Genomic DNA, 21,100 nt, shown 5'->3' on the forward strand with positions numbered 1-21,100 from the left:
AAGTGCATTTAACACCATCCAACCCCACATTCTTAAAGACAAGGGATGGGGGTTGATCCCTGCTTCACGTCCTGGATTGTGGATTACACGACAAGACGAATGGGCAGGAAGAGGAGGGCAGGGATCTGACGATGGTCTTCAGTGAATGGACAAGAACTACCTCCTTCTGAACACCTCCAAGACAAAAGAGATGGTCATTGACTTTTGGAAGTCTAAGCCCACCTATCAGCCAGTCAACATTTGAGGGAAGGACATTGAGGTGGTGCACACTTATAAATACCTAGGTGTGCACCTGGAAGGTAAACTGGACTGGTCCCTGAACACAGATGCCATCTACCAGAAGGGGCAGAGCCTCTTCCTCAGGAAGCTCAGGTCCTTTGACATCTGCAGTGAAATGCTGCATGTTTTATCAGTCAGTGGTGGCCAGGGCCTGGTCAGCAGCATGTCAGATATGAACACAAGGAGACGGAACAGCTGGTGAAAAAGGCTGGGTCTGTGCTTGGCAGGAGTCTGGACTCACTCAGGACTGTTGTGGAGAGATGCATGCGATGTAAGATGGAGGCCATCCTAGACAATACCAACCATCCTATCCACAACATTCTGGCAGGACAGAGAAGCAGCTACAGGTGCAGCAAATGTCTCATCTCACTGTGCTGCAGAACAGAGAGGTTCAGGAGATCCTTTGTTTCTACTGCCATCAGGCTGTAGAACAGGGGTGTCAAACGTATTTTCCGCTCCGTTGTTGGAGCACTGGACAGGGTCGGGGCGGACTGGTCCCGCGCCATAAGCCTGGCCACTGATGGTGCGCCGTCAATGATCGGGAAAAAAGCATGTGTTGTGACCAAGTTCAGAGAGAAAGTACAAGCCGCAAATGGAGGGGGTGATTTTTGGACATTTCATTGCATTTTGCATCAGGAGGCATTATGCTGCAAGTCCTTAAAAATGGATCACGTCATGGAGGTGGTTGTCCGAACTGTTAATTTCATCCGAGCCAGAGGTCTCAATCATCGTCAGTTTGACAGCCTTCTCAGTGACTGTAACATTACCCATGGTCTGCCATACCACACTGAGGTAAGATGGTTAAGCAGAGGTGCTGTGCTGAAGCGCTTCTTTGATCTACGTGGGGAAATCGGACAATTTATGGAGAAAAAAGGAAAACCTGTTAAGGAATTACAGTGCCCACTTTGGCTGCAGGACCTTGCATTTATGGTTGATATTACAGAGCACTTGAATAATCTGAAAAGAAGGTTGCAGGGACGCAAAAAAATTGTAACACGGTATTATGACAGCATTCAACTTAAAGCTCACGTTATGGGAGACGCAGATAGCAAGCGGAGACCCTGCTCATTTTCCCTGTCTCCGAGATGTGTGCGCAGCAAGCGTTAATCCTGACGTGAAACAGTACAAGGACAAGATTTCAGGGTTGCTGAGGGAGTTTGAGAAACGATTTCAGGTCTTTAGCGAACTCGAGACAGAATTCGCAGTTTTTCGCTCACCATTCACAGTCAGAGCTTCTGATGTGCGTGTTGACATGCAACTTGAAATCATTGATTTGCAGTGTGATGTAGAATTGAAGGACAAATTTGCCTCTGTGGGCTCAGACACATTTTACAAGTATCTCCTACCACGCTATCCTAAATTGACAGCACTGGCTGCAAAAATGTTGTCCATGTTTGGGACTACCTACCTTTGTGAGCAAGTTTTCTCACTAATGAACATTAATAAATTGAAGCTAAGCTCAAAGCTCACACATAAGCACTTAAATGAGATTCTGAAACTGGCTGCTACTCAGGATATGATGCCTGATAATACTGAGCAAGACTAAATTCTATGGCTGCTTTGAACGTTGCACTATAAAATAAACAAATGTGAATATTTGCTCTAGTAATTGCTGTGAAAGTCAGTGGTAGTAAGAAACAGATTTACAAGAGAAGAGTATTGTTAAGTAAAATATTATGTCTTATGCATGCCACATATGTTATCTATGTGAGTTTTTTTTTTGTTTACATTTTATGCATTAACAAGGAAGGGGCCAAATTTACTTCATCAAATGTCTGTTTAAAACAGCTGCCACTTAAGATTTCAAGTGTGTGGCCTCAATTTATGTGTTCAGAATTGCTTCCTAGATGTGGAAAATGGATTTTGAATTCATTCATTTCTAAATTTAGATGAGGTTAGTGTATTTTAACATACAGGGCAGTGTTTTTAAGTTCCACAAAACTGTTGACTAAATGTTTTTAAAGTTTTTTTTATGTATAATGCACTTAAATAAATGTTAAACTGAGTAGAAGTGTAAAAGGACAATTAATTTAATGTAAAGATTTTTATAATTTATTTCTTCTGTGCACTAATACAAAGAAAAAAAGTGGACTTACAGTTAGTTCTATGTAATTTTGGAATGAGTTTACTGGTCTGACCCCCTTGAGATCAGATTAAGCTGTATGCGGCCCCCAGACCAAAATGAGTTTGACACCCCTGCTGTAGAACACCTCAGCCAAAGGAAGTGGACTAATCTAATTATTATTGTTTATTTATCATTAACTGTTTTTTTTTTGTTTGTTTGTTTTTTTACAATGAGCTAATGGACACATGAATTTCCCTTAGGGGATAAATAAAGTATCTATCTATCTATCTATCTATCTATCTATCTATCTATCTATCTATCTATCTATCTATCTATCTATCTATCTATCTATCGTAGCGTGAATACCACAATGTAGAACTTGCTCTTGTTGAAAAGGGGGCACCAGTCCACTGTCAGGCCTGGACTAGAAAGAGGACTCAGATGCAGTGTGTCCAATAAGGCAGACTTTATTTATATTTCTCCAACCTCGGCTGTGAGTGACAAAATAATCCAGCTATGAAATTTATACTATCAAGTCATAAGACTAAAATAATCAGGAAGAAAATAATCTAATAAACAAAACCCACTCCAAATAGAGGGACAAAACTGCAGAAACAAACGGAATAAACCAACAGAAAATCACTCCACAAGGAGGAAGACAAAAGCTAAATACTATGAACACTGAATCTCTCCCTGAGGAGGAAAACCGAAACACTACAGTATAAAGACAAAATAAGAGCGCTCTCAAAAATGGAGGCTCTACAATTACACCTAAGAATCTACAACTAGAACAAAAATTCACTCCAAAGGAGGCTACAAAAATTGCTATAAACTTGACAGGAACAGATGACTCTAAACTATGAAACTACAAACAAAACAAATCACTCGCATGGAGGTAAAGAATACGTACAACAAGGCAGACACAAGACAAGCTCTGTGACGACTGGCTGGGGTGCACGAACGGAACGAAACACTCTGGCACAGGACAAAGGGAGACGCAGACTATAAGACACATGAGGGCAATGGGAAACAGGTGGACACAATCAGGAATCAGGGAAGACACTCCGACAGGTGACACATGAGGAAGGGCAAGTGACCTGAAACGAGAGGAGAGTTACTTTTCAAAATAAAACAGGAAATGACAAGACATGGAGACAGGACAAAACCCCAACTTGACCTCACCGCATGACATCCACATGGAGGACAACTTGATTAGTTATGGATTAGGTTGATCAATCTCACATCAAACATTGTGATTTCTCGATTACATTGATCTCCGATCTCCACTTCAAGGAAACACAGGGCAACAACTGGGTCAAGTTAATAAGATTTATTTTCTAGGCACAGGTGAAATACAATAAACAATGATAATGAATACGAAACTATATCTAACAATACCTATTTCTACCAGCTGAATTAGCAATGATATTGGGCGATGGGGGAAGAGAATAAATTCAGCTATGTGTAGCATATTTATTGTGAACGGTAAGGAATTATAATTATTAGGTCGGAAACTAAGATTATTCCGACATCAACCCAGTTCGAAGCAGAGGATGGAGTTGCCTACTTTGAGTTGTGGCGTGCTGTTGAGATCTTGGTTAAGGATGCCAGGTAACTGGGACGCCATGCTCTAAGTGGCTCTCTTGGAGAGAGATGTCACCAGGGGTGACAGCTCTGCCAATGTCTTGGTGGGTTCAGCGCCGGCGCAGTCTGCCAGCAGACTTTCTTCCGTATGCACTCTCAAGATCTGGTCAGCCGGTCCTGGTCAGTCTAGTAGCCGGAGGGGTGGAGGTTGGTGGCAGAATAAGCTTTTGTGTTTAATTGACTTTTGCCAGACAACTTTGGAAGGAATTGGCCAACAACACAAAACCTTTACAAAAATGTGGGTCTGTCAAAAAGGAAAAATGTCTTGATACACACCTGTGTGTGATTCGATTTGGAAGGTTTAACAGTTATCACCACCCCTTAGATTTTTCCTTCTCTTTTCTTTGTTTCTATAGAGAAAGAGAGAAATAAAATCTTACGTTTCTTTTATTTAATTTGGTTTTACGTGCAAGTGTTGCGTATCCTACTCCCACCACTGCCCATTCATATTTAAAAACATCTTACATGGACTACATTGCTAGGAATATATAACTGGAATAACAATATATATCGTGGGATGATAGTACACATGGAATACATTGACTAACACAAAGATAACAATTCTTAATCACACAAATACATGGCTAAAGCTACGACATCAAATAGTAATAGTAAAGTGATGTATTAGATTATTTAGTTTAATTCCCTAGAGGATAAGGGATCCAGAGTGGTACCTAGATGGCAGTAGTGTAATGCGGTGGATATTTACCTAGGAACTGATTAAATATAGTTCAGCTTCCTTTTGGGCTTAGGAACTTAAATTTGAGCTATAATTCATGAAAATCTTTCCAGAATAATAATAAATGAATTACATTGTGATGAGACATTTAGTTCAATGATATTTTAAACATACTTTAAAATGTAGAACAATGGTTATCAGTTCAGGTTGGAATGTAGGACGGTTTATGACAGGGGTCTGTGATTCTTTGAGACCCTCCTTTGGGTATGAGAGGGTGTTAAAGGTAATAGTAGTCAGTGGCGTATCCAGGACATTTTTACTGGGGTGGCCAAGATAGGACACAAAGCTAGTGTGGGGTGGCCATGGCATAGCGAAGTTTAATACGTATACGTACGCAGCCAACTCAGTGGCGTATGTAATTTGTGGTCAGTATTACAACTTCCATGTTATTTAAATGGAAGGCACTCAATGTCGTGTAAACTGAAAGATAAAATGTCACAACATACCGTGAGGTCCAGGTGGTCCAGCATGTATTTGTGCAACATGAGGAGCCTCTCTTTCATCGGTATCACCATCACCTACTGACATGCCCTCTGAATCACTGCTCACTAGATGAAGTACCTGAAGTAGTAAAAACAATAACCATTACACCATAGACTGTATGTTGACAGATCAGTGTCACACATTTTCCTATCTTTTCATAATGTTTTGTATTGAGATTTAAAGAATAGATTGTCTATGTTTAAGTGTGGGGTTTCAATTCCAATATTGGAAAAATGCTTAATATTGCCACCGTTAATCGGCCAGGCCGATAATTGATCAATCCCAAGTGCAGTTGTCATGAAAGTCCTTCTTGTCTTTGTTAGCTAACTGACCAAACACCTTTAATACAGTGATCCCACTCGTAGTTCTGCAGAGAAAAACTTATTTTACAGATTTTTTCTAACTTATTAGAATCAAACACCATCAATAAAGTGACACCACTAAAGTCTTTGTAGAGAAAATTTTTCCTAATAATAAAATAAGTTGTCATTCAATTAAATATTAACACATGCTTAATATTGTAAAGTAAACCTTTTGTTTTGGAAGACAAAGTAAACTTGCTGTATTTGTGGTAACATTTAATCTTTAAGTATGTAACGTAATGTTAAAAACCTGTCTTTCAACTAAGCTGGGGTTGGAAACTTAATTCCAAGTAACATACACACCACTATTGACTTTATAACACTTTTATTTAATATATTCAGATGTAAATTTACAATATCAACTCATTATTCACAAATAGTTCTTCAGAGCCCCCCAGGATGATTTAAAAAACTAAAACTGGCATTTCTCCATTGGTTTATCTTGCCTCGTTAAGGTTACTATAATGAGGAGTTCATGATTTCACCTCTGAAAGAAGTGTGCTGTGGAGCTTAGGGGGTTGTGGTTGGGGTTGTTTTTTAGCTTGTATTTTTCAATTCAGTTTTATCTTGTTTTCCACAATACTCTCCATATAATTCTAACAACATATGTGGACAAACATTTGTACTATCTTTTATGTCAGAATCCCAACTATACAGTGTATTAATAAGTAAAATCACAACATACCACAAAAGTCAATGAATCTATACCAGAAGTGATGGTGCAACGTAGCAGATGAAGAAAAATCCACCTTCAAACTGCTATTAATCAGCTGGATCCTTGGTGCATCTGGGGGGAAAAAAATAACAGGAGACACTAAGATTCACTGTAAAGTCCTTAAAAAGTATGATTTAATTTTTTTTTCTACCATTACTTTAATAAAGCTTAAACAAATGTTATTTAAATTATCTGTACCGACAAAGAATGTTCTGACCTTCTGTGGCTGCATTCTAATGTTCCACCTGACTAAACATCAAACATCTGAAGCTCATTTTCAGAACATTCTGATTGTGCTAAATAGGTACGCTGTACATCCACCTATGTAGGCGCATATTGAAAATGTGCCCTTAAAATAATGGCGAAATATTGTGCCATTTACTTAAGACCAGGTTTTTGTTGGTCAATTTAGACAACTGGCTATTTAAACAAGGTGTGCACCGGATGGAAAAATGACAACTGTATCAGTCCGAAACTAGCAAGGACACTTGAGTTGCGCTTCACTCCAGGTGAAAGATAGGGCTCATTCACTTCCTAGTCAGCTGCTTGGAAAAGATTAACCACTACATGACAGAAAACGTCATTCAGCTGAACAGTAAGAAAAAAGCAACACAGACCGCTGATCTGTGAATACCTGGAGTCCAGACCAGTACGTAAAAACAAGTCAACAGACCAATGGTGTAACTTCATGACTAATGTCACGTTATTCAGCTGACCTGACAGTAAAACTCAACTCTCAAACTCACTGCGGTCCAGCGAAAAATCTGACCACATAACTCTCTTCTCTGAAACCTTCCCTGGCTACTTGTTGTTTTCAGAATACAATTTAAAAAATCCTCCTTTTGGTCCACAAAGCACTCACTGGTCTGGCTTCACAGTAAATCTCAGACATGCTATTAGTTTAAAATCCCAGCAGATCACAAGTTGGAAATCTCCATGAACCTAGAGCATTTTCAAAGTGTAGTGAGATGGCTTTTAGCATCTATGCACCTAAAACAGTTTACCTGCTTAAACTTGCCCCATTATTGTGTTATTTTAAAACCAAACTAAAGACCTTTTATTTCAGTCAAACATTTTCTTAAACGATGGTGGACAGTGCTCTTAAATCACAAACACTTAATTCTGTACCCCACCATTTGGTGATATATTGTCACTCCTGGTTCTTCAGTATTCTCATGATCCCACAGGTAATGTACTGCTGTGGGTCCTTGGCTGTGTTAAATACAGTTGGACACACCAAAGAATATTCAGTTATATCTCAGAGCTGTTACCTTTGAATATTTGACAGGTTTCTTACTAATAACTTCCATGCTGTTGTGATCAGTAACTGCACACCATACTTCTTGGGGAGGGTTCTAGTACAGTGACTGCCATCTACCCTACACACATCGACGTTTACATTAACTTCAGATCAAACCAAAGATATTTAACACCAGTGAGTAAATCCATCTGTTTATATCAGGTGTAAATATGTGTTTTTGGAAGAGTGCTACCTGCAAGGCTGAAGAAAGGCCTGAAGTGAAGTTGTTGATACGAAAACCCCCACAATGCATCACAGCATCTCACCCGACAGTTCTTGATCTTAGCAGATTGGACAGAGACAGAGTAGGTCATGTTTATCAAATTACTTTATTGTACTTATTTCATAACTAGTTAAGGAACACCACATTAGAGATGAAGAAAGTACCTATGATCAGAAAATTATCATTCAATCTGTTGGACTTATTAGGATTTTTTTTTTTAAAAACATGGCAAATAGTATGATGAACTGTATATATTATGTACTGTATAGAAGCACATAGAACTTAGAACATAAACTTGGATTCATTCATTCATGGTGTATTGCTTGGTATTAATTGAATAAAACATTAATTAATCAAGGAGAGAATTAGCCTAAATTGTCTAACAGTGATATGGATGGACCAATATGTTTTTCTTCAGTGCTGATTCCGATCATTAGTAATCAAAGGGTCAGAAATATTCGGAACTGATATGTCAACACAAAACTACTGCTACTGAGAACAGGTAGTGCAGTTTCGGAAAGATGTTGTGGACTGGATAGAATAGATAAATCAGGGCTTCCAGGAAAGTTGAAGTTGTGGTGTCTGTTGTTAGGGTTATTTCCCAGGTTGATGTGGCCACTGTCTGTATATGAGATTTCATTATCTGCTGCAGAAAAATGGAAAGATTAGTTAGCTTTTACATTAGGAAGTGGCTAGGTGTTTCTAGATGTTTAAGTACGGTGGCACTGTATGGGAAAGGCATACTTCAGCTCCCAGTAACTAGTCTAGTGGAGGAGTTTAAATGTACTAAGGTTAGGACAGAGCTCCTGTTATCTGGGAGTAAAGATGTGGTAGTTAGTAAGGTGGTTCCAAACCCAATCAAGGGGAGAAAATGGAATCCAAGCACAGCAGTGCAGGAGGCGGAAGCAACGCTCAGGCATACAGAGATTGTGGGTAATGTCCAAATAGGCCGGGGAGGCTTGGGGCTTGGCCCAGGCAAACCGATGTGGAGTAGAGCAGGTCCCAAAGAGAAGAGAAAGCTAGTTGTGGAGCAGGTTCGTAGACAGGAGGAAATATTAAGGGGTGCAAAGGCAGTGGCCCAGGCTAAGCAGTGGTTGAATTGGGAAGGTGTAGACAAGAAAAAGCTTAGCTGGAAAGAGCTGTGGAGTATGGAGGAAAGTAGTATTAGATTTTTGATAGGGGCAACATATGATGTATTGCCAACTCCCCAGAACCTAAAACGCTGGGTAAATGGAGACCCGCTATGTTCATTGTGTTCAGGTACTGCAACTTTAAAGCAAATTCTGTCAGGCTGTAAGGTTAGTGTGTCGCAAGGGCGGTATACGTGCCAACATAACCAGGTTTTAAAAAGCTTAGCTGCAGGAATTGAAGATTTACGGAGGCAGGCAAATTTAGGAGGGTCTAAAATAAAGAGAGTTGCAATCAAGTTTGTTCAAGAGGGAGAGAAAGTTAGTAAGACAGCAAGGAGGCAAGGCAGCTTAGAGGATGCTTGTGATTGGGAAATGCAGGTAGATTTAGGAGGAAAGCTTGTTGTTCCCCAGTAAATAGCCAGTACAAAACTAAGGCCTGACATAGTCTTGTGGTCTAGGAGTAGAATGAGAGGATATTTCATAGAGCTGACTGTTCCGTGGGAGGCCTTAGTTGTAGAAACATATGAAAGGAAAAAGCTTAGGTATGTAGAGTTAGGGGCAGAAGCAGAGCAGCGAGGATGGAAAGTTAGGATTTGTCCAGTGGAAGTAGGATGTAGAGGATTTGTAGCAAGGTCTGTTGTCTCTTTGGTGAGGGAGTTAGGAGGAAGTGGACAGAGTGTGAGGAAAATAGTAAAGGACATGTCAGATGAGGCAGTAAGATCCAGTTAGTGGATTTGGATGAGAAGAAACAATGGTACCTGGGGGCCCAGCAGGGGGAGCACTTAGGATAGACAGACTCTTAGGAGAAGCAAGGAAGAAATCCAGGAAGAGGAACTGTTTTTGAGTCGGGGGTGTGGCCTGCGTGAGCCTCTTTGAGACCATGTGGTTAGTCCAGGTGAGTTGGCCTATATTGTTTGTTTGTATTGCTTTGAATTGGTTTGTAGTGTGTCTTTGACTGTTTAGGTGAGTTTGTTTGTTTTAGGTGAGTTGTATGGTGAGTTGTATTGTCTTGGAGAGTGGGGGAGTAGGGGGAGTTAGAGCACAGACTAATCCGGCGGGGGAGTGTTTAGCCTAACAATGCATCTCTCCGTGACTCGAACTCCCTCATTCAAACTGGCCACCACTTTCTAGAAAAAAAACATCTAGTCCTACAGAACAGAACTGTTTAGGAGATTTTTTGTTTGCTGAATCTGCTAGTGTTGTTTTGTCCTAGTTGATGATAGTGTTGTTTGTGGTAGCATAGGCAAGATAAAGGAGAAAATAGTTGTGGTGTGAGGAGCAGTGATGGCTGGCATTAGGGGAGTGACTCTGGGACACCAGTGATCACTGTCTAGCCTCCTGGAGGTGTCGTGGGACCAACTAGACGAAACACTGGTGAAAGGAGGTTCCCACCTGATGACCCCAAAGACATGTTAGTCATCGCTGCTCATTAGTCTGTATAGCTTAATTAACATTTATCAAAGGACTTACGATGTTAAGCTTCGGGAGCTATTCACTGAGTCTGGTCCTTTTTCTGTAGCACAAGTTTCTTGTGTTTACCTTGAAACTACATAGAAACACTTGGAAGCCATGCCAAGTGCCTTTATTATTTTGTCTAACCCATTTATATCAACAAAGATAAGCTAAATGACAGAAAGACCTCTGTATAAACAGTATAATCTTCATGAAGGATTACGTTTACTCAGAGTTAATTACCTTTTATTAACAGCAATGAGTGACCTCTGACATGCTGATGTCTCATCGCCACTCTCTGGGGTTTCTGTTACCGGTAGAGTTTATTGCTGCTCTATCTGAACAGTTAATGTTGTTGTTTTCTTCATTACAGTTGCTAACTACCTGCTGTACATTTAAACTTACCACTTCTGCTCTTGCACCCACAGCTCTTTGCTGCTTCTGGCGAATTTCACTGATTCAGCATTTTTTTAAATGCTATTCAGAACTGAAGTGTGTAAAAGACAGTCACTTTACTCATTCACTTCACCCATTTACCAATCATGCTGATTTCGTTTAAGCTTAAAACCATCTGACAACATTAACACATTCTAGCAACATAGTAAAATTTGCTACTTCTACAAAAAATGCTAAAATGCTACAAATTATGGCTAGCACGCTAATCACCGTTAGGCTTTCACTTTAATACACGTTAATGAAGCAGTATAAACATACATACTTAATGACATTTGTTTATCCATCTATAGCATTATTTAATCTGAAATAAACGACATGAACTAAAAAAACGTCACAAAAATAATAGAGTAGATATTTTCTTACCTGATATTTCTGCAGGATGTAAATTCACTTAACTTCTCTTATGTGACCAGAATCCATCAGACCTTCCTTATTTGATACCCTACAACTCAAATTCGCTCAAAATAAGAATTTGGTAGACATAAAATAATCCAGGTAACAGACGACCGGGTAGCAGGACTGATTGTGGACACCCAGCAGCAGCACTCCCACTCAATACGTATTTTCAAACATAACCGGTAAGAGGCGCGTACAGTTGTCATTGGCCAGTTGCCATTGGCCAGATGCCTTGATGACAGTCAGATCAACCAATCATGCTCAAATGCTCACCATGAGATGGTGCATTTGTTTCAGTGTGGTAACATAGCTAGGAAAATACATAATTATGAACAATTATGTCAAATATTGTTTTTGTGGGGTATGATTAAAAGTTTAATAATGTAAGGTGACGTTTTATTAATACCTATGGGTTTAGACAGACACACACACATAAACATACACTGTACAGTATACAGAATACCATATTTTAGTGTTTGCGGACTGACTGAATATCTAGTTTATTGAACAAGGTTCAGTACGAAGCCTCGTTACCAATGACTTCTCTCTCTCCCTCCCTCTCTCCTGCTCTCGCTGCTATTTTATGTTTAGTTATTCCTCTGCCTCCTTAAGTAATAATGATACACGTAATGAAAGTAGTTTATTTGCTGTAATTGAGGTGAGGCTCAGTGTATTGGAAGTGCTCCTCCTCTTCCCTGCAGTTCCCAAGCAGCCGGGAAACCAGAGCAGCTTGGTAGACTGCCTATAACAACAGGTGTAGCCCTGAGCCATGAACCAGGTATATAACCAGTCTGGTTAAGAAAAGTCTCCAGATTAGATTAGATTAGATTAGATTAACTTTATTAATCTCAAAACTGGGAAATTCATTTACCACAGCAGAAAAATAAACATCTATAGAATAAACATCTATGGAAATATACATCAAAAATACACCAAATATACACTAATAAATACAATATATTTATTAGGAACCTCTCCTTCTTACAGCGAGGATCTAAAAGTCTGCTGCTGAAGAAGCTACTCATAGACCCTACAGTGTCACGCAGAGGGTGAGAGTTATTGTTCATGATGGATGTCAGCTTAGCTAACATCCTCCTGTCACCTACTTCCTCAGTAGAGTCTAGGGGGCAGCCCAGGTCAGAGCTTGCTTTCCGGATCAGTTTGTTGAGCCTCTGCCTATCCCTGTCAGTGCTGCCCCCTCTCCAGCAGACCACAGCAAAGTAGATGGCTGAGGCCACCACAGAGTCGTAGAATGTCCTGAGGAGAGCCCCACACAGGAGGACCTCAGTCTCCTCAGCAGGTGAAGGCGACTCTGACCCTTCTTGTAGAGAGTGTGGGTGTTGGTGGACCAGTCCAGTTTGTTGCTTAGGCGAACCCCCAGGAACTTGTAGTTCTCCACCACCTCGATGTCCAGTCCCTGAATGTTCACTGGTGTGACTATGATGTCTTCCGCCTGGGGTTCACAATCAAAACCCAACAATGGCTGTGTCATCAGAGAACTTCTGGACATGGCAGTTTGTGGTATTGTGTGTGAAGTCTGAGGTATACAGGGTGAAGAGAAAAGGGGAGAGCACCGTACCATGGGGGGCACCTGTACTGCAGAGCACCACATCAGACACACTGTGACGAAGCCTCACGTACTGTGGTTTGTTGGTGAGGTAGTCTATCATCAATGCAGCCAAGTAATGGTCCACTCCCACACTTTCCAACTTCACTCTGAGCAGTGGCGGCAGGATTGTGTTGAAAGCACTAGAAAAGTAAAAAAAAAAAAAGACCCTCACAGTGCTCCCACTGTCCTCCAGGTGTGATCTATGCAGTAGGTAAATCACTGCATCGTCCACTCCAACACTAGGCCGGTAAGCAAACTGCAGGGGGTCCAGCTGTGTGCTCACCAGTGGTCTCAGGTGACTCAGGATGATCCTCTCCAAAATCTTCATCAGGTGAGAGATCAAGACAACAGGCCTGAAATGGTTAGGCTCCTTGGGGTGCTGGGTTTCAGGTAGCGGGACCACACAGGAGGTCTTCCACCGGGCCGGTACTTTCTCCAGGCTCAGGCTCAGATTAAACAAGTGCATGAGCACACCACAGAGCTGATCTGCACAGTTCTTCAGTAATCTGGGGCTGATGCCATCCGGGGCCGGAGCCTGGGGCCTTCCTTGTCTTGATCTTCTTAAGTTGACACCTCACCTGATCAGCTGTTATGGAGAAGGGGGTGGAAGATGACTCTCTCTGAAGCCGGGTTAGCGCAGTAAGCTCTTCCATCTTGTTTGGGAGTGATCTTACGTTCCCCATGATGACAGACGGTAAACGGTCTGGTTTATACCATTTTTTCCTCCGTCTGCGCTTCACTCCAGCTCTACAGCCTCTCCTCCTTCTCCGGATCTCTGCCGCCCAGAATAGTGAAGGGGTGTGTGGGATATAGCTAACAGCTGGGTGAGTGTAAACAATGGGTCCATGGTAGAGTGAGTCTCCCGACATTGCATCAAAAAGTTAAAAAAAATAGCAAGAGGCAAACACGACTGTAAAAGTATAAACACCCATAGCTGCACTTGCTTAAAGTGTCGGTGTAGTAATCGAAGAAATCACACTAAGTAGTAAAAGAAAAACAAATCACACTAAAGAGTAAAATAGAGTAAAAAAGAGTACAGAGCTGCTGTGGCAGGCTGCCACTCATGCAGTGCCATGGCAACAATAAATAAATCCATGAGCTAAGATGGCTACACTGCAGCTGTAACCCCCCTAATAGAACCTGTTTGATCCAGAAACTCCAACTCAGTGACAAGTCAGTCAGTTAGTCAGTCAGTCAATTGGTCGGTGATTCTCCAGATTTTTAGGGTTGGTTCCGCTGTTGGGATCTAGCCAAAAATACAGAGGTCCAGCCCCATTCTTTTAAAAATACTGAAGTCAGGAGTTAGAATCCTCCTCAATGCAAATCAATTACCCTTATTCCTACAACTACATCTCAACAAAACGCAAACATTCAGATTTATCATATTTTCTACTTCATCATTCCAGTTATGTTTTATCATTAAAAGCAGTTGAAATTAAAGATACTGTCACACCGCGGTGAGGTCAAGTTGGGTTTTTGTCCTGTCTCCGTTTTTTTTTCCTGTTTTATTTTGAAAAGTATCTCTCCTCTCGTTTCAGGTCACTTGCCCTTCCTCAAGTGTCACCGGTCTGATTGTCTTCCCTGATTCCGATTGTGTCCACCTGTTCCCCATTACCCCCACCTGTTCCCCATTACCCCCATGTGTTCAAATAGTCTGCGTCTCCCTTTGTCTTGTGCCAGTGTGTTTGTCTTTGTTCGCGTCTATGTGCGTTCACCCCAGCCTTATCACAGTTCTGACCATAGTTGTTTTCACAGATTTTGTCGGATTCCTCCAAGAAAGTGATTTTTTGTTTTAAGTTTTAGATCTTAGTTTTGTTTCCATAGTTAATGCTTTCACAGCTTTTTGTTTCCTCCGATTGGAGCGATTATTATTTTGGTAATTTTTCAACCACGCTTCTTCTTTAAGAAAACCTGATTTCGCAAATAAAGACTCTGAAACCCTGCATCTGCGTCCTGCGTCTAAGCCTGGTCGTGACAGATACTTTGTCTAAGCAGCAGCTGTGAATTATTATCAGAAAACTGAAAGTCACAATCTCAACATAAAATTGTATTTACTCATTGATTTATTTTTTGGTCAATGCAGTGTGCCTCTATAGTATAGTATGTGTATAATAACTCCCCACACGAGAACACCTGACCTTCCTGTTCTCATTGGTAGATACAGCTGCCAGGATTTCACACTGCACCTTTAACCTCTCTGTAAATCTGAAATACTCACCTGTCCTGTTGTTTCAGTTACTATTAGTCACCTGCTCCTGTTTCCCTTTGCAGATTGTCTTTAGTTACCCTGTGTGTGTATGGACACATGAATATAATAATATTAATAATAGTGACAGTAGCGCAGTAACAGCGATAGTAATGTAGTGACAACTGTAGTGCTACTACTGATAAAAATAGTAATGACGCTAATAATATTAATAATAATCTATATTAACTATAACTAGAAAATTCCAGGGAAATTTTGAGTGCCATGGGGGCTACTGGCGGGATAGGGTTAGGGTTAAGGTAAAAAATCTTCTGTGTCACTGTAGCGATGACATCACGCAGCCCTTGGCTGTCAGAGGTCAGGTCAGGAGCTGCCGCTTCCATGGCAATGTGAAAATCTGCCCAGAATTTGGCTTCTACGTGGCTTCAAACAATTGCAAATTATGAGAAAACCGTTACTTCTTTTCAAAAACCGAAAGCACCGCGAGAGACACTGAAGCAGGAAGTTTCTTACAGTCTCTATTTTATTCAGATATTCCTTAAAATGAGTGAGTAAGCTCAGTGCGAAGACAGAGTGAGATTCTTTTGAAAAAAAAAAAAAGATGATTACATTAGGTGTCAATGAGAGTGAGACAGGTATTGCTGCCGGACTTGGCACCCCCGTTTAAATTTTGTGCAGACCCTGCCTGTCAAAGTTACATTTCATGAATCCCAACAACTGTGTCTACATTTTCAGAAAGAATTATTTGTCTACTTTTTACAGTTTGGCCGTGAGCTCGAGTTAAAAATAAAAATAAAGGTTACTGCTTCATGCACTCTAGCCAACTGACGCTGTCACTCTAACTTTGAAGAAAAAGTGATTTCCACTCCTCCTTTGAGTGCTCATAGTTTGAAAAGTTTACATGTTATGTAAAAACAGATGTTGTGTTTTGGAGAAAGCAGAAGTTTTCCTCCGTTTTATAGTTTGAATCACATTTCTACGTGCAGGTACTCCTCTCAGCTATTCTAGCTGTAGAGGAGTGCCTCGGAGCTGAGCACCCGTGACATTAATAATTTGAGACTGAAACAATATTGGCTGTTTTGCCTATTCGTTTAGACTGGTGCCCCCAAGGACTTAAATTCATTTTAAAGTTATTATTTAATATTTTTAATCTTGATATTTTCTTAATTTATGAATAAATTGATAGACAACCGAAGATCCAACATTTAGGCAGAGCTCAGATCCAACAACTGTATTTGCAAAGTGAGGTTGTGAAACAATGGGGACTCACCTAGGTTGAGGTAGAGGGCCAGTCTTCCTCGGTGAAGCTCTAGGGTGATGTAATCTCCTCTCTGTCCCTCCCCATGCAGTAAAACCCCCTCAGCCTGGCGGCTCTTGAAACGCAAAGAGATCACATCCTTCATTGTGGACATGGACTTCTGGTTGAACCGGTACAGCAGAGAGCTTCTGCCATCAAAGTCTGCCACATCTGACTCTACAAGAAAGACAAGTCATCAGAATAAAAACTGTAGAACACCCTGAACACATGCTGTATGCTCAGATACACAGCTGATGTTTTCAATGTATGATTTAAACTTATAAAAGTGTGGGAACCTACAGAATCACAAATCTGATACTTCTATCTGAGATACATGTTTTTTCACAGCTGAGCTCAGACTGAAAATAACCATGGGTCAAATCAACACATCTGTGTAGGTGCAGGCCTGCAGCTTCAACTTCACGTAAGAAAAAAATCATGAACTAAAAAGGTTCAAATCACACACCACAATACTACAGAGCAATTTAATGAGCCACAGCAACAAAACACCATTAAAAATTTATTTGGACAGTCAACCTGCAGAGTTTACACAGTATTTGGAACATTTCAACAGGTTATTGATTGAGATTCAACAATTTCAACTGTTTGGCTAACTGAAGTAATTTCACCAGGTTTTATAATGGAAACCACAAATAAATAATTATCACTTTTTGCTGCATTTAAACATTAAAACTTGAAATTTCCTGGAAAAATGTCGAATATGCCTGCTGCTTGGTGTGTGTAATTCATTCCTCACATTTCAATCTGTACAAAGGGTGTACTTTCAGTTTCATTCATGTCGTAGAGACTTATCCTGACCCTGACCTCAGTCACTGCCGTTGTCCCTCAAAAAGCCTTTAAAAGCTGTCACGACTGGCGAAAATAACCTCACACTGATGGTTCCAAATCCAAATTAGTCCCCACAACCATAGCAAGACATGTATACACACATGTACGTGCTCCAACAGAAGTTGATCTGCAATAAAGCTATACCACAATATCCTCACGCCCAACAGAACCTCCAGTAAGTTCTTTGAGATAACTTATGTTGTCAATTGGCACTATACAAATAAAAACTGACTTGACTTTTTACCTGGTTGAGACTGTTATTTTGAAGGTGAATATCAAAAAAATAAAATGTGTTTGTGTGTCTGTCAGTGTGTGTGTGTTTATTGTTGTGTAGAGCTGTCTACCATAGAGCCTCCAAAAAGCTTGTCTTCCCAGGTTCTGCTTAGTACCGTGAGTAGACTTTTTGCGTTATTTTTTTATAGTCAGGGTTTTCCTCAGCACGGAGCATTTTGTGTTTATTGGTTTGTTTCTTTTGAGTAGTTCCTTTTTCCTCCTCCTTGAGTGTTTTTTGTTAAGATTCAGAGTCTAGTGTCTAGTTTTTTCATAGCCATTGGTTTGTCACTCTGTCTGAGGTCTCCAGTGAAATCAATAAAAGCCTTTGGTTTTCGAATATCTATGCATCTGAGTCCTGCTTTGAGTCTTGGCCTGACACGGCTAATGTAAAGCTAGCGGAGCTTGGAGAGTTGGTTATCTGGTTGCTAGGCACGCACACACGCACACAGGTCAGGAGCTGCCATTGCCATGGCAATGTGAAAATCTGCCCAGCATTTGGCTTCTACATGGCTTCAAACAACTGCAAATTACGAGAAAACCGTTACTTCTTTTCATAAACCGAAAAGACCGTGCCAGACACTGAAGCCAGAAGTTTCTACAGTCTCTATTTTATTCAGATATTCCTTAAAATGAGTGAGTAAGCTCAGTGCGAAGACAGAGTGAGATTCTTTTGAAAAAAAAAGACGATTACATTAGGTGTCAATGAGAGTGAGACAGGTATTGCTGCCCGACTCGGCACCCCCGTTTAAATTTTGTGCAGACCCTGCCTGTCAAGGTTACATTTTATGAATCCCAACAACTATGTCTACATTTTCAGAAATAATTATTTGTCTCCTTTTTACGGTTTGGCCGCAAGCTCGAGTTAAAAATAAAAATAAAGGTTATTTTTTACTGCTTCACGCACTCTAGCCAACTGACGCTTTCACTCTAACTTTGAAGAAAAAGTGATTTGCACTCCTCCTTTGAGTGCTCACAGTTTGAAAAGTTTACATGTTATGTAAAAACAGTTTTTTGAGAGAGCAGAAGTTTTCCTCCGTTTTATAGTTTGAATCACATTTCTACGTGCAGGTATGAGAGAGCTGGTTGACTCAGAAAAAAGGTGGGTTTCTAAAGAAAATTCCAATGCATTTCTAATGCTTTATTTATTCCCAGTTTTTTGGGAATAACTTTGGGAAAAATTGGAATTTTAACACCAAAAGTCATAGCACCCCTTTCGGAATCAAGACGCACGTTTTGATGTATATTATTACCGGGGTTTTCTCAAAGCTGCGGGACAAGTTACGCGCCAGACTATTCTAGCTGTAGAGGAGTGCCTCGGAGCTGAGCACCCGTGGCACTAATAAGCCTGAGGAATATTAATAGAGTACCCGTGGCACCCAGTCCACTTAATTAGGCTGAGTTGTTGTATAGCCTGATGGCAGTGGGAACAAAGGATCTCCTGAACCTGCAGCTCAGGTGAAATGAGACATTTGCTGCTTTAGTTGCCTCTCTGTCCTGCCATAATGTTGTGGAGAGGATGGTTGGTATTGTCGAAAATGGCCCCCATCTTATATTTCATGTGTCTCTTCACAACAGTCCTGGGTTGAGTTCCAGTGTTTCCTCTACATTCATTTAGCAGTGGCGGCCCGCCACTTCTAAATCATAGCCGCCACGCCTTCAAATTTCTTTTATTTTTATTTTTTTATTGTCGCAAATGCACCACCGCCACATCTCTCCACCTTCACAGCCTGTGTGATGATGAGCGCAACAGCGGGGGGAGGGGAGGGAGGGAGTGGGGTGGTTGGGGGATCCTATTGGAGTTAATTACTCGCGAGAGCGCGGCCTTGAAAGTGACGTCACGTCAGGCACCAGGTGAGAGTGTAGTCGTGAGGAATAAGGCAGCGAAATCCCGGAGAAAAGGTAGACTTATTAGCCAACTCAGTAACGCTAACTTGGGTAAACTAATTGATAGCATTAAGCTAATATCTACACATCATTATGTATTAACTGCTGACTGCATTTTCAGATGAGCTTGTTCAGATACTTCTCTAAGAAGAAAGACAACAGATGAAGAAGACGCTAGTCAGGTAGCATCATAAGCCTTTTACTGACTCGTAAATGATGAGGGTTAGGTAAAAAATAGTATTTTAATGTTCACACTTGTAATCAGATGTGATGTGAGTGTAAATTATATAACGCTGTTAGCGATACGTTACTCACTCTTTTAATGTAATCTTATTAGACAAGTAACATTAGACAGGGAGGAGTTGTTAAACAAAGTGGAGGAGAGCACAGCAGCGGGAGAGCTGGGTGAAGGTGCAGGGGAGAGAGATGAGCCTGGGTGCAAACTTTGCCACTCTACCCCCCCCCCCCCCCCCACACACTCTGCCACTGACTCTACCCCCCACCCCCCCGATAGCATGCCCCCACTGCTGAAAAAAATCCTAGAGGAAACACTGAGTTCAGACTCTTGCCAAGCACAGACCCAGCCATTTTCCCCAGCTTGTCCAGTCTCCTTTTGTTCGTGTTGGACATGCTGCTGCCCCAGCAGACTGCAGTATAAAAATGTACACTGGCCACCACTGACTGATAAAACATGCAACATTTCACTGCAGTCATCAAAGGACCTGAGCCTCCTGAGGAAAAACAGACAGCTCTGCCCCTTCTGGTAGATGGCATCCATTTTCAGGGACCAGTCCAGTTTACTTTCCAGGTGCACACCTAGGTATTTATAAGTGTGCACCACCTCAATGTCTTTCCCCCGAATGTTGACTGGCTGTAGGGTGGGCCGAGACCTCCGAAAGTCAATAACCATCTCCTCGGAGTTGGAGGTTTACAGAAGGAGGCAGTTCTTGTTGTAATTAAAGAACATAATCCTCATGTAACCACCTGGCTCAACCAAGTAAGAATGGGCCCAGTGGAGCATGTAAAGGAGGGCATCATCCACTCCAATATGTTCCTTGTAGGCAAACTGTAGGGGGTCTAGTACATGTTCAACCTGTGGCCTCAGAAGGCAGAGAACCAAAAGCTCCAGGGTCTTTATGTGTGATGTGAGGGCCCACCGGTCCTTAGTCATTTATCTCAGCTGGTTGTCCTACTTTAGGTACCAGAACAAGACATGATGTTTTCCACAGGACCGGGACCATCCCTGTTTGTAGGTTTATGTTGAAGACCCTCTGGAGAGGCTCAGCCAGCTGGGCTACACTTGACCCTCACCTCCTCCGCTGTAAAGGACAGGAGACTTGAACCCAGTGTGGAGGCAGTTGCCGCTGCAGTGTCAGGTTGTCAAGGATATGCCGTAGGAGAAGCTGCAGCTCAAGCAGTGGGAGAAAGAACAGGTGAGGCTGTGTCAAACCTGTTGTAGAACAGCTCATTGGCCCTGTCCACATCATGTGATGTTGCCTGGCTGTTCTCTTTATAGCCAGTGATGGTCCTCATCCCCTTCCACACCTCTCTGCTGTTGTTGTGCTGCAGCTTCCTCTCTACTTTCCTTTTGTAGTCCTCCTCCGCCTGCTTTAATCTCTTCTTCAGCTCATGTTGCACATAACTGAACTTCTCCCTGTCTCCCTCCCTGAAGGCCTCCTTTTTCTTGAGGAGGGTCTTGGTGTTACTGGTGATCGAGGGTTTGTTGGCCTATTGTACT

General features: G+C 41.4%; 1 protein-coding gene and 1 long non-coding RNA gene across 2 annotated transcripts in view; both read right to left on the bottom strand.

Annotated features, from left to right (window-relative positions):
- The window catches only part of LOC130177688 (contactin-associated protein-like 5), a 218,462-nt gene that overhangs the window by 96,334 nt on the left and 101,028 nt on the right, over positions 1-21,100 (bottom strand). The window contains exon 6 of the mRNA XM_056389607.1: positions 16,330-16,533. Coding sequence (XP_056245582.1) covers positions 16,330-16,533 — 204 coding nt within the window. The remainder of the gene's footprint in view (positions 1-16,329; positions 16,534-21,100) is intronic.
- On the bottom strand, positions 3,298-5,274 carry LOC130177501 (uncharacterized). The gene is made up of 3 exons (XR_008829029.1): positions 5,174-5,274; positions 4,265-4,338; positions 3,298-4,114 (listed from the first exon to the last, which is right to left on the bottom strand). It is a non-coding gene; the product is annotated as an uncharacterized LOC130177501 (long non-coding RNA).

Source organism: Seriola aureovittata, chromosome 11 (assembly GCF_021018895.1).
Source record: "Seriola aureovittata isolate HTS-2021-v1 ecotype China chromosome 11, ASM2101889v1, whole genome shotgun sequence".
NCBI lineage: Eukaryota > Metazoa > Chordata > Actinopteri > Carangiformes > Carangidae > Seriola > Seriola aureovittata.